This window comes from Aquarana catesbeiana, linkage group LG13 (genome assembly GCF_042186555.1).
Source record: "Aquarana catesbeiana isolate 2022-GZ linkage group LG13, ASM4218655v1, whole genome shotgun sequence".
Classification (NCBI taxonomy): domain Eukaryota; kingdom Metazoa; phylum Chordata; class Amphibia; order Anura; family Ranidae; genus Aquarana; species Aquarana catesbeiana.
The window spans coordinates 12,881,101-12,895,032 of NC_133336.1; the positions used below are offsets into that span (position 1 = coordinate 12,881,101).

At 43.3% G+C, this 13,932-nt stretch overlaps 1 protein-coding gene across 4 annotated transcripts in view; it reads right to left on the reverse strand.

Moving 5' to 3' along the window:
- Positions 1-13,932, reverse strand: part of SYNE3 (spectrin repeat containing nuclear envelope family member 3) — a 152,308-nt gene that overhangs the window by 60,887 nt on the left and 77,489 nt on the right. For all 4 annotated transcript variants that reach the window (XM_073609387.1, XM_073609386.1, XM_073609388.1 and 1 more), the window contains exons 7-9: positions 5,177-5,313; positions 2,289-2,466; positions 827-1,009 (exon numbers count right to left, since the gene is read on the reverse strand). In XM_073609387.1, coding sequence (XP_073465488.1) covers positions 827-1,009; positions 2,289-2,466; positions 5,177-5,313 — 498 coding nt within the window. The remainder of the gene's footprint in view (positions 1-826; positions 1,010-2,288; positions 2,467-5,176; positions 5,314-13,932) is intronic.

Sequence of the window (13,932 nt, forward strand, 5' to 3'; positions counted from 1 at the left end):
CTATTCCTCCCACTGACACCAATGATGGGGCACTATTCCTCCCACTGATACCAATGATGGGACACTATTCCTCCCACTGACACCAATGATGGGGCACTATTCCTCCCACTGATACCAATGATGGGGCACTATTCCTCCCACTGACACCAATGATGGGGCACTATTCCTCCCACTGATACCAATGATGGGACACTATTCCTCTCACTGATACCAATGATGGGACACTATTCCTCCCACTGATACCAATGATGGGACACTATTCCTCCCACTGATACCAATGATGGGGCACTATTCCTCCCACTGATACCAATGATGGGACACTATTCCTCCCACTGACACCAATGATGGGGCACTATTCCTCCCACTGATACCAATGATGGGACACTATTCCTCCCACTGACACCAATGATGGGGCACTATTCCTCCCACTGATACCAATGATGGGGCACTATTCCTCCCACTGACACCAATGATGGGGCACTATTCCTCCCACTGATACCAATGATGGGACACTATTCCTCCCACTGACACCAATGATGGGGCACTATTCCTCCCACTGATACCAATGATGGGGCACTATTCCTCCCACTGACACCAATGATGGGGCACTATTCCTCCCACTGATACCAATGATGGGACACTATTCCTCCCACTGACACCAATGATGGGGCACTATTCCTCCCACTGATACCAATGATGGGGCACTATTCCTCCCACTGATACCAATGATGGGGCACTATTCCTCCCATTGATACCAATGATGGGGCACTATTCCCCCTTCCTTGGAATCTTGTACATGACTAGTGACTCCGCCCTGACATTTTACCTGCAGTTGACTCCTCCTCTCCAAAAGATGGCGGTATAGCGCCTCTCTCTCCGTCTCGGCCGCGGCGACGTCTCTCAGAAGTAGTTTGGTTCTGTCATCGCCCAGCACGCTGTGTATACCATCCTTCTTCACCACCAGGGCTGCCAGGCTTTTTTTAATCATGCTACTCTCCTCCAGAAGTTTCTAAAAAGAAAAAAATATATATATTATTATTATTCTTAGGTTTCAAAAAAGAGGAAATGAAAATGCGTTACTCGAAAGTATTTTTTTTAAGAAACCAACACGCCCCGCTTGTGATCAGCCAGAAGTGGGAGGACCTTTATGTTTTATCTCTTCTATAAACTGACAAACTGACAGTAGTTTTTTTTATTTATTTATTTATTTATTTTTTACCATTGTTTTTATTACAATATTTTACCCCTAGGGGGTGTTCGGGGGGGGGGGGGGGGGGGGGGCGTTGGTGAAATAACAGACCTCTGGTGTTCCACCTTTGACACAGGGAAAGGAGATTGAGGACACAGCTCTCCATCTCTGCAGCCTCAGCTGCACCGAGTGAATGGACAGGAATAGCTCTGTACAGAGGCTTCCTGTTCATTTACAAACTGAAGCATAGGAAACACAGTTTACTATGCCTTAGAAATAAATGAACAGAGTCAGTGATCGGTGTGGATCACTGACTTTATTCATTACGACAAGCAAGGGGCCGGCAAGTGACACATAAAAGACCCTTATTGTAGCATGCAGCCTGGCAGGTCAGGAAAGGGGAGGGGATGAGTGGGCCCCCCCCCCCCTTATCTGAACCATATCAGGCTACATGCCCTCAACATGGGGGTGGGTGCTTTGGGGGTGGGGGAGGGTCTTTGCTATGTTGATAGGCACAAGGGCCTCTTCCCAACAACCGGGGAAGCGGGCGGGGGGCTTATAGGAATCTGGAAGCCCCTTTTAACAAGGGGACCACCAGATCCCGCCCCCCCATGTGAATGAGCAGGGGTACATTGTACCCCTACCCATTCATCCAAAAAAAAAAAAGTGTAGTGTTACAAGACACAGAAGATGCTTTTTGACGCTTTGATGCTTTTTTTTGTCCTTTAATAAAAATCGTACCGGACAGACGCGCCGTTTTTTTCACACTTTTTAATTGTCTGCTTTTTTTTTTTTTTTTTACAATCAGCTGTCAGAGGGGAAGCCCGCTGACAGCTGACGAGTTATCAGTTGTTAAGGACGCGGCGGTCGGCTCCCCAGTCCGCTCCTTAGCAACCAGCTCAATGTGGTAAATTACCGCAAAGGAATGCGGTAATTACCGCTGAATCGAACAAATACCGCAATGCGGTATTTAACTACAAATTCTTCGTGAATTGAACGCTTGCACAATTGTTACTGCATGCTGCATCCTACCGCTTAGGATTAACCGTTATTTTACTCTTAGCGAATCGACCCCCCCCAAAGGGCATCCCTGACTCGCCTCAATACGGTCCAGGGTGTCGGGATTACTAGATCCATTGTTAGCTGCAACAGAGGTGGAGTCCAGGACGCTCTCGGCGATCGGTTTCCAGTACACGAATTCCCGCAGAGGGTTCTGGAACAACTGCCGCAGCTCAGATTCTGTGTCGGTGCTGAGCTTGAACGCTTTGCTTTTTGCCCTGTAGGAATAAAATTGTGGGGAAAAAAAAAAACAAAAAACACCCCAACACTTTTATTAATAGTTTATTATTTATTATTTATAATAAATATTACACAAAAGAAAATAAAACAGCATAAACTATAACTGAAGAGTGCCCCTAGTGGCTAAATTCCTCAGTAAAAACAATGTAAAAGAATTAAATTGTATCTAGAACCAAGTACAAAAATGTAATACATTTTATCTCAGCAGTCTTTATATTTGATGGCTGCATTCGTTTTATTTTCTCTTAAATGATTTTGTCTTGCAACAATGTCTTTTTTTTTTGCAATCCTTAGATAATAAAATGCAACAAAACTTAACACCCTTTTTTTTTTAGCAGCGTTAGTTTAAAAATAAATAGTGTTACTGCAGATAAAAAGTGCACATTTTATTCTGTAATTTGTCCTGTTTAAAATTACACACAAATTATGATTCTAGTCCAAAGCATTGCAAAATTACTTAAATATGAACTAAAGTCTTTTGTTTTTTTTTATCAATTTTGCGCTTTTTTAACTACTTACGTACCACCCGCTGCAGTTGTACGTCGGCTCTTTGACAAGAAATACCGTTACCATGGCAGCAGATATCCTCTTTCTCAGCGGGCGGTCGGCTTTGAGATAAAAGTGGTCTCAGTGGCGGATTCGCTGCAATATCACTTTGATTGGGGGCGGGAGAGGGGCCCCCTCCCCCCTCCGTGCTCCAGGGGTCTCTGCCACTTACCAGACCCGCCGGTAGCGGCGGAGACAATCGCATCTGTTCCCATGCTTGGCTGGATCCTGAGTGAGGGAAACATGGCCCCCCCCACTCGGCTCCATAGCATTGATTGGCAGAAGCAATGTCAAACGTCACTTCCTCCTAATGCTCTTAAAAGAGAACTTTTTTATTCATTTATTTTTAAAAAATGACTTTTTTTTTTTTATTATTACATTTTAGTGTAAATATGAGATCTGAAGTCTTTTTGAACCCACATCTCATATTTAAGAGGTCCTGTCATGCTTTTTTTTCTATTACAATTGATGTGTACATTCCTTGCAATAGGAATAAAAGTGACAGTTAAAGGACAGTGTAAAAATAAAAAATCAAAAGTAAAATAAATGAGAAAAAAAAATAATTTAAAGCGCCCCGTCCCCCCGAGCTCGCGTGCAGAAGCGAATGCATATGTGAGTAGCTCCCGCATATGAAAACGGTGTTCAAACCCCACGTGTGAGTTATCACCACGATCATTAGAGTGAGAGCAATAATTCTAGCCCTAGACCTCCTCTGTGACTCAAAACTGGTAACCTGTAGAAAATTTTAAACGTCGCCTATGGAGGTTTTTAAGGGTAAAAGTTTGCCGCCATTCCACGAGCGGGCGCAATTTTGAAGCGTGACATGTTGGGTATCAATTTACTCGGCGTAACATTATCTTTCAGAATATAAAAAAAAAAAAATGGTCTAACTTTACTGTTGTCTTATTTTTTAATTCAAAAAATGGTATTTTTTCCAAAAAAAGTGCGCTTGTAAGACCGCTGAGCAAATACGGTGTGACCGAAAGTATTGCAACGACTGCCATTTTATTCTCTAGGGCAGGGATATGCAATTAGCGGACCTCCAGCTGTTGCAGAACTACAAGTCCCATGAGGCATAGCAAGACTCTGACAGCCACAAGCATGACACCCAGAGGCAGAGGTATGATGGGACTTGTAGTTTTGCAACAGGTCCGCTAATTGCATATCCCTGCTCTAGGGTGTTAGAAGAAAAAAAAAAAAAAAAATATATATATATATATATATAAATGTTTGGGGGTTCTAAGTAATTTTTCTAGCAAATAAAAAAAATGATTTTAACTTGTAAACACCAAGTCTGAAAAATAGGCCCGGTCATTGAGTGGTTAAAACAGGAAATTTGTAAATATATGTTAAATGTGTAAAAGTATTAGCAAACAAAAAAAAAGAAAATATTATTTGTTAATATAATAGAAACAAACAAAAAAAATCAGGAAAATAATAGTTGAAGAGAGAAGGAGACTAAGGAGTTAATTAGGGCTGATTAGAGTAACCTAAGGGTTAATAAAGGGATTAAACAGAGGAACATTTTTTACTTTTTAAACACAATTTTTACTTGACAGGCTGCTTTAAATGACATGTGCAGATCTAAGTTCATTCCTTTGATCTGCAGATGAATGAACAGAATGATACAGCAGTAACAATGTTACATTGTATCTTTCTATATTAATGTCTGAGCAACTGTTATTTATAAACAGAGAGTCTGACTGCTTTTTTGACAGCTACAGCTGCTGACACCTTCTTTGAATACACAGTAATTCTGCATTTGATTAATAAAAGTCTACATTTGCTGTATACTGAGAGAGGGGCGGGGGGGGGGGAGGGGGAGTCCCAGAAGCAAGGCAGAGAGACTGGACATGCTACACATGCCCTGTGTACAGTGATGAAGTATTTTTGGGCATGTGTAGCACGCCCACAGTCTGCAAATAGTTAATATAGATTTAACCCCTCCCTGAACAAAGATCATTGTCTCCGAGAGGTCCACACCAAGTTTAGCAAAAACAATATCACTCATTTGCTTACATAGACAATTTTTACACAATATTTTACATTTATATTAGGGACATTTTTTATTTGGGGCAGAAATCAAATAAATAACCTTTCTCGTATTTTTTTCTAAGCTGCCAAAAGCAAAAGTGCTCTTACCGTTGGTACTCGCGCATCGCTGCGATGACGCTGTCAGACAGAGGTTGGATGTCCTTGGAGAATTTGAAGAGGTCCTTCAACTGCACTTTAACTCTTTCCGCCTTGGCCTCTAACTCCCCCAGGGCCGACTTGGTGACCTGAGGATGAATACGGGCTTAGTGTGATATCACTTGGTCATTTCAATGAGTTCATTGCCTGTCCAAAAGTTCCACCCCTTTCAGCATCTTTTTAAAAAGTTTTGAGCACCCAGGGGGCAGGAAGGATTGGCAATCGTGTGACCACTGTGATTGGCTGTCACGGTGGTCACATGGTGGGGGAACCGGTCCAGCCAGCTACCTATCAGAACATTCTTTCACCGCTCAATCTCTGTGCTGGGAGTGTGCAGTGAGCGCCCCTCTCAGCACAGAAACATTGGCCGCCCAGTAACGCATGTGTGCGATGTGTGGGTGAAGCTCCCCCTTTTCCTGCCACACATACAATGGGGGAAATAATGATTTGATCCCTTGCAGATTTTGTAAGTTTGCCCACTTACAAAGAAATGAAGGGTCAATAATTTTTATCATAAGTATGTTTTATATGACAGAATATCAACCTAAAATCCCCACCGCAGCTCGGGACCCCCTGCACATTACACAGCCCCCCACCCCAGCTCTGGACCCCCTGCACATTACACAGCCCCCCACCCCAGCTCTGGACCCCCTGCACATTACACAGCCCCCCACCCCAGCTCTGGACCACTGCACATTACACAGCCCCCCACCCCAGCTCTGGACCCCCTGCACATTACACAGCCCCCCACCCCAGCTCTGGACCCCCTGCATATTACACAGCCCCCCACCCCAGCTCAGGACCCCTGCACATTACACATTGCCCCTTCCTACCTTACTGGGGCATGCATGCAGACCTGGAAACACAGCAGCACTGAACAGAGAGCGGGAACTGCTGGAGTTATTTTTTCATATTAACAATGCTAATGATTGGTTGCTAGGACCACCTAGCAACCAATCACCTGCTTGAAAATGTAAGTCCAGCAGTTGCCGTTCACTATTCAGCACTGCTCACTGTCTCTCTCTCCCTGGTTGAGAGCAGCGCAGAGTCAATCCAGCGGCTGGCCCTAGGTGTCAGTCACCCGGTACAGTCCGCACATGGGCACCCTGTCACAGCTCACCTCTCCCTGCCCCGGATGTCACAGCGCTGCCGCTGCTGTATGTCCCCGGCATCCCGCTGTCACTGCGTCACTCGCGGAGGGTACCGGGCTGACACCCCCCCCCCCAATGTGTGGCACCTGGGGCGGACCGACCCCCCACCCCCACCCCTCCCATTGGTACGCCACTGCTTAGGGTCATAGTCAGCATTTGTTTCTTCCTCCAAACACGGCGAGTCAGGTAAATGCCTAAGAGCTTAATTTGGTCTCATCTGACCACAGCACTTTCTCCCAATCCTTCTCTGAATCATTTAGATGTTCATTGGCATGACTGTACTTGTGCCTTCTTGAGAAAGGGAACTCACCGTGTTTGGAGGAAGAAAAAAGCTGACTATGACCCTAAGAACACCATCCCTACAGTCACACGGAGGTGGAAACACGATGCTTTGGGGCTATTTCTGTGCTAAAGTTACAGGCCGACTTTTCCGGATTGAGGAGCCAATGGACGGGGCCATGTATTGTAAAATCTTGGATGAGAACCTTCTTCCCTCAGCCAGAACACTAAAGATGGGTCGTGGATGGATCTTCCAGTATGACAATGACCCAAAACATACCGCCAAGGCCAACAAAGGAGTGGCTCAAGAAGAAGCACATTAAGGTCATGGAGTGGCCTAGCCAGTCTCCAGACCTTAATCCTATAGAAAATTTATGGAGGGAGCTGAAACTTTGAGTTGCCAAGAAACCTTCAGGATTTAGAGAAGATCTGTAAAGAAGAGTGTGAGTGAGCGCCAAGTGGTTAGAATGCATCTAAACCCAATGTAATATATTGCAGCTTACCAGTCCTTAGATGTGGGGGCTGCATTCATTTTATCATAACAGAGTTGTTTCTTTTTCTTGGAGATCCTGCCAGTAACACACTTCCTACCCTTGGGTGACTGCATTTAATGCATGGAGAAGTAGTGTGTTGTCACCCTAGAACAAGTCTAAAGAACACACCCCTTCCTTCTCAGTAGGAGGAATATTTTGTTTTGTTTTTAATAGAAAGGTTTGGAAATGCTGAGATGTGTAAATTCTAATCATAGATCTTTTTTACCCATGTGTCTACCAAGGTAAGTTTATAAACGGCATAGTAGATATTGCTCATGGGGGCTGCTGGTGTAGCTGAGGATGAAGCTAATAAAGCATGATCTGTGCTTGATTAGCTGCCTCGGAAGGCAGGGAAGACAACTGACATCTAATGGACCCCCCCAATGTCTCCATAAAGAGGACCTGTCACCTATCCTTGCTATTACATTACAAAGGGGGCTTGTTGTCACCTCCTGAATGCCTGTGGGCCCCACCTGTACCACACTCTGAAAAGCAATCCACTGTGGACTTTTCAGAGAGTGATGTAAGTGAGCCCTACGAATATTATCATAGTTTTCACAATATTTGCCTTAATTCACAGAATAATCTCCTTCTGGTGCTGTGTTAGCCTGTGAAAAAAAAAAATGAAGTGCTAAATGCGTTTTAAGGCAGAAATGTGCTCAGTATTCACTCTCCTGATCTCAGCGTGTTTTCTGGGCTCAGCACATTGCTGGACTTTACTTGTGCAGATTTCTTATCTAATCTTTTATTACCAGAATGGTTGTAGACATGTCATTGAGAGTGTGGGGAGGATCTGGAAAGTGCACTTGAAGTTTTCTTTGAAGCAATGAAACCGACCCCTCCCCGCCTTATCCAGAAACCCGACCCCTCCCCCGCCTTATCCAGATATAAATACAGAGTTGGGTTTGAGCTCCGCCTGTGGCTGTCAAAGTCTTGCAATGCCTCATAAGACTTGTAGTCCCACAACAGAAAGATACAATAGAGTGTTGGAGAACAGAGATGATAGCGATACAATAGAGTGATGGAGATGATAGAGAGGTACAATAGAGTGTTGGAGATGATAGAGAGATACAATAGAGTGTTGGAGATGATAGAGAGGTACAATAGAGTGTTGGAGATGATAGAGAGATACAATAGAGTGTTGGAGATGATAGAGAGGTACAATAGAGTGTTGGAGATGATAGAGAGATACAATAGAGTGTTGGAGATGATAGAGAGGTACAATAGAGTGTTGGAGATGATAGAGAGATACAATAGAGTGTTGGAGATGATAGAGAGGTACAATAGAATGATGGAGATTATAGAGAGGTACAATAGAGTGTTGGAGATGATAGAGAGATACAATAGAGTGTCGGAGATGATAGAGATACAATAGATTGTTGGGGATGATAGACATACAATAGAGTGAAGGAGATGATAAAGATACGATAGAGTGTTGGAGATGATAAAGATACGATAGAATGTTGGAGATGATAAAGATACGATAGAGTGATGGAGATGATAGAGATACAATAGAGTGATGGAGATGATAGAGATACAATAGAGTGATGGAGATGATAGAGATACAATAGAGTGATGGAGATGATAGAGATACAATAGAGTGATGGAGATGATAGAGATACAATAGAGGGATGGAGATGATAGAGAGATACAATAGAGGGATGGAGATGATAGAGATACAATAGAGTGTTGGAGATGATAGAGATACAATAGAGGGATGGAGATGATAGAGAGATACAATAGAGGGATGGAGATGATAGAGATACAATAGAGTGTTGGAGATGATAGAGATACAATAGAGGGATGGAGATGATAGAGAGATACAATAGAGTGTTGGAGATGATAGAGATACAATAGAGTGTTGGAGATGATAGAGATACAATAGAGGGATGGAGATGATAGAGAGATACAATAGAGTGATGGAGATGATAGAGATACAATAGAGGGATGGAGATGATAGAGAGATACAATAGAGTGATGGAGATGATAGAGATACAATAGAGTGTTGGAGATGATAGAGATACAATAGAGTGATGGAGATGATAGAGATACAATAGAGTGATGGAGATGATAGAGATACAATAGAGTGTTGGAGATGATAAAGATACAATAGAGTGTTGGAGATGATAAAGATACAATAGAGTGATGGAGATGATAGAGATACAATAGAGTATTGGAGATGATAAAGATACAATAGAGTGATGGAGATGATAGAGATACAATAGAGTATTGGAGATGATAAAGATACAATAGAGTGATGGAGATGATAGAGATACAATAGAGTGTTGGAGATGATAGAGATACAATAGAGTGTTGGAGATGATAGAGATACAATAGAGTGATGGAGATGATAGAGATACAATAGAGTATTGGAGATGATAAAGATACAATAGAGTGATGGAGATGATAGAGATACAATAGAGTGTTGGAGATGATAGAGATACAATAGAGTGATGGAGATGATAAAGATACAATAGAGTGTTGGAGATGATAAAGATACAATAGAGTGATGGAGATGATAGAGATACAATAGATTGTTGGGGATGATAGATATACAATAGAGTGATGGAGATGATAGATATACAATAGAGTGGAGGAGATGATAGAGAGATACAATACAGTGATGGAGATAACAGAGAGGCACAAAAGAGTGTTGAATATGATAGAGATACAATAGAGTGTTGGAGATGATAGAGATACAATAGATTGTTGGGGATGATAGAGATACAATAGAGTGTTGGAGATGATAGAGATACAATAGAGGGATGGAGATGATAGAGAGATACAATAGAGTGATGGAGATGATAGAGATACAATAGAGGGATGGAGATGATAGAGAGATACAATAGAGTGATGGAGATGATAGAGATACAATAGAGTGTTGGAGATGATAGAGATACAATAGAGTGATGGAGATGATAGAGATACAATAGAGTGATGGAGATGATAGAGATACAATAGAGTGTTGGAGATGATAAAGATACAATAGAGTGTTGGAGATGATAAAGATACAATAGAGTGATGGAGATGATAGAGATACAATAGAGTATTGGAGATGATAAAGATACAATAGAGTGATGGAGATGATAGAGATACAATAGAGTATTGGAGATGATAAAGATACAATAGAGTGATGGAGATGATAGAGATACAATAGAGTGTTGGAGATGATAGAGATACAATAGAGTGTTGGAGATGATAGAGATACAATAGAGTGATGGAGATGATAGAGATACAATAGAGTATTGGAGATGATAAAGATACAATAGAGTGATGGAGATGATAGAGATACAATAGAGTGTTGGAGATGATAGAGATACAATAGAGTGATGGAGATGATAAAGATACAATAGAGTGTTGGAGATGATAAAGATACAATAGAGTGATGGAGATGATAGAGATACAATAGATTGTTGGGGATGATAGATATACAATAGAGTGATGGAGATGATAGATATACAATAGAGTGGAGGAGATGATAGAGAGATACAATACAGTGATGGAGATAACAGAGAGGCACAAAAGAGTGTTGAATATGATAGAGATACAATAGAGTGTTGGAGATGATAGAGATACAATAGATTGTTGGGGATGATAGATATACAATAGAGTGGAGGAGATGATAGAGAGATACAATAGAGTGATGGAGATAACAGAGAGGCACAAAAGAGTGTTGAATATGATAGAGATACAAAAGAGTGTTGAATATGATAGAGATACAATAGAGTGTTGGAGATGATAAAGAGATACAATAGAGTGTTGGAAATGATAGAGATACAATCAAGTGTTTAAGATGATAGAGATGCAATAGAGTGATGGAGATGATAGAGATACAATAGGGTTATGGAGATGATAGCGAGATAAAAGTAATTTCATACCGCGCTAAAATTAAACAAAATAGGACGCACCAAGCTGCAGCTCAATTTGTAAGATATATACAAACAAAATACATAGGAAAAAAGTGAAAAGCTGTGCTGAAAGATTGATATATATACCTAGATAGGGACAATATAACAGGTAAGCAAAATGTGAAGTGAAGTGACTACTCCCCAATGAGAAGGAGATAGCAATAAACACAATCCTGTGAAAAATATCGTCCGGTGAAAATAAAAATTGTTAAAATAATCCTTCCGTGTGAAGATAAGAGACACCAGAAAAAGTGAGCCTCCACCGTACAAAATGCATGCTTACCAGAGGGCAAGCGATAGCAAGCCTGTAAACTGAGATGGATATCCAGACATCAGATCATCACCAGTAATAAAATACTTGATAAGGTGGAGATACCAGAGGGAGATACCAGAGGATCGTAGCTCAGTGGATGGACCAGCAATACGGATACCAGGGACATAAAAAGAAACTCTCCATAGTGTAAAACCATAAAAAGCATTTTATTGTAAATACAAATATCGCACTTACATCAAAGTGGAAGATCGAAAAACTCATATAGGAATGCCGGCTGGCTCGCAGACACCCGTCCACGCAAACACTGTACACCGCGATCACATCAGCACGCCTGCCTCCCGACGTACGTTTCGTCAAAGAATGACTACGTTGACGAAACGTAGGTCGGGAGGCAGGTGTGCTGACATCATCGCGGTGAAAAGTGTGTGTGTGGATGGGTGTCTGCGAGCTGGCCAGCATTCCTATATGAGTTTTTCGATCTTCCACTTTGATATAAGTGCGATATTTGTATTTACAATAAAATGCTTTTTATGGTTTTACACTATGGAGAGTTTCTTTTTATTTCCCTGGTATCAGGATTGCTGGTCCATCCACTGAGCTACTATCCTCTGGTATCTCCCTCTGGTATCTCCACCTTATCAAGTATTTTATTACTGGTGATGATCTGATGTCCGGATATCCATATCCATCTGAGTATATCCATACTCAGTTTACAGGCTTGCTATCGCTTGCCCTCTGGTAAGCATGCATTTTGTACGGTGGAGGCTCACTGTGACAAACCTAGCCGGAAAAGAGGCTTTTGGAGGGGACTGAATGCCAGCCTCCTGCAAACCAATGTTCTATTATGTTTGTCTGTCTTTGATCACAGGATGTGTATTGCATTGGAGGGTTTGTGTTTGTCTGCCTTGGATCACAGGATGTGTATTGCATTGGAGGGAGGGGGGATTCTTCCAAAAGCTCTCCCTGCTAACACTGTGTACTGATGAGACGTTAAACACACCTGACCTGTGTGTCCATTGTCATTGGACAGTTTAACCCACCCTCTTTTCCAAGGGTGGGGGGGAAAGAGTCTCTGAGTTATTTTATCTGTTGTGTCCATGTGTTATAATAAAGGAGTTGATTCCTGCTTGGAACCTGAAGACAGAGCCGTGTCTCGTTTTTGGGGTGGATTATTCGTATGGGTTCCTTGTTCGGCTGATTGGAGTGTTCGGTAGCTGCCTTTGTGTTTGGGTATGAAATGTCCTAAACGACTTTAACCCCTTTCATACTCGGGGTGTCGTTACACTGGTGGCAAGCAGCGGGATCATTCCCACAGCCCAGAAGGACAGCTACAACCGGAGACCGGCCAACAACCGTAAGAAGAGGGACATTATCGAAGAACTAGTCGAAATGGATAGAGCGGAAAGACCCAGCATAACCGAAAGACCCAGCATAACAGACAGGACACCCGAAGAGGCAAGTTTTGATCGGGCTGTTAAAATAAGACTGGCACATTATGGCCCTAACCCTACAGCGGAGATCATAGACCGAGTTATAGCGGCTGTGGATGCAAATTGGCTACAGCAAAGAGGGGCTGCAGCAGCGGGAGTCACAACAGCACCTACTGAAAGGAGACAGGTACATTTTGCTGCTTTTAAAAATTTCATTGAAGCAGAAGGGGAGATTGATGGGTACCTTGCCGATTTTGAACGGCAATGTGCCCTACACCGGGTGCCCACAGAGGAATGGGTTACCATTTTGTCTGGGAAATTGTCTGGCCGGGCCAGTGAAGCGTTTAGGGCCATCCCAGACAAGGATATTATGAACTATGGGCTGGTAAAAGAAGCACTTTTGGGCAGGTATGCCGTCACACCGGAGGCATACCGGAGGCGGTTTCGAGAGACGAGCAAGCAAACTGGAGACTCATATACCGAGTGGGCATGCCGCCTACACCGCACGGCATCCCACTGGGTCGCTGGATGCCAAGCAGTATCTGGGGAAGAGGTGCTGCAGCTGTTCCTGCTGTAGCACTTCTTTGACAAGCTGTTCCCAGAAGTCAGAGAGTGGGTCCGGGGCCGAAAACCTTGCACCTTGTCTGAAGCAGCTCGCCTGGCGGACGAATACACAGACGCCCGCAAACTGGATAACCATGTGGTCAAGACAACAGCTCGGGTGGATTATCGATCAGCGGCACCCCCTCCAGCTGGTGCCTACAAACCACAGTTGTACCGCCCTACAGCAACACCTCCAGTGGACACTTATTCTCGGCAGCCCAGGTTCAACTCCCAAGACTACTCACAACCCCTCAGGTGTTTCGGGTGTAAACAGCTAGGGCACAAAAAGCCAGACTGTCCGTTGAATCCAGCCAGGCAGTCCCACTCGTGGAGAAAGCCAGCAGGGGGGAATCCCCACACATCCACGCCTGCGGCTCACTGCATTGAGGAGGAAGAACGTTGGGGCGTCCTGCATGAGGTTGATCTAGTACAAGCAGCTAACCAGGACAACCGGCAGCAACACAGGCAGACCGTCCGGGTTAATGAAAAGGTAGCCAATAGCCTACGTGATACTGGTGCCACCATGACCC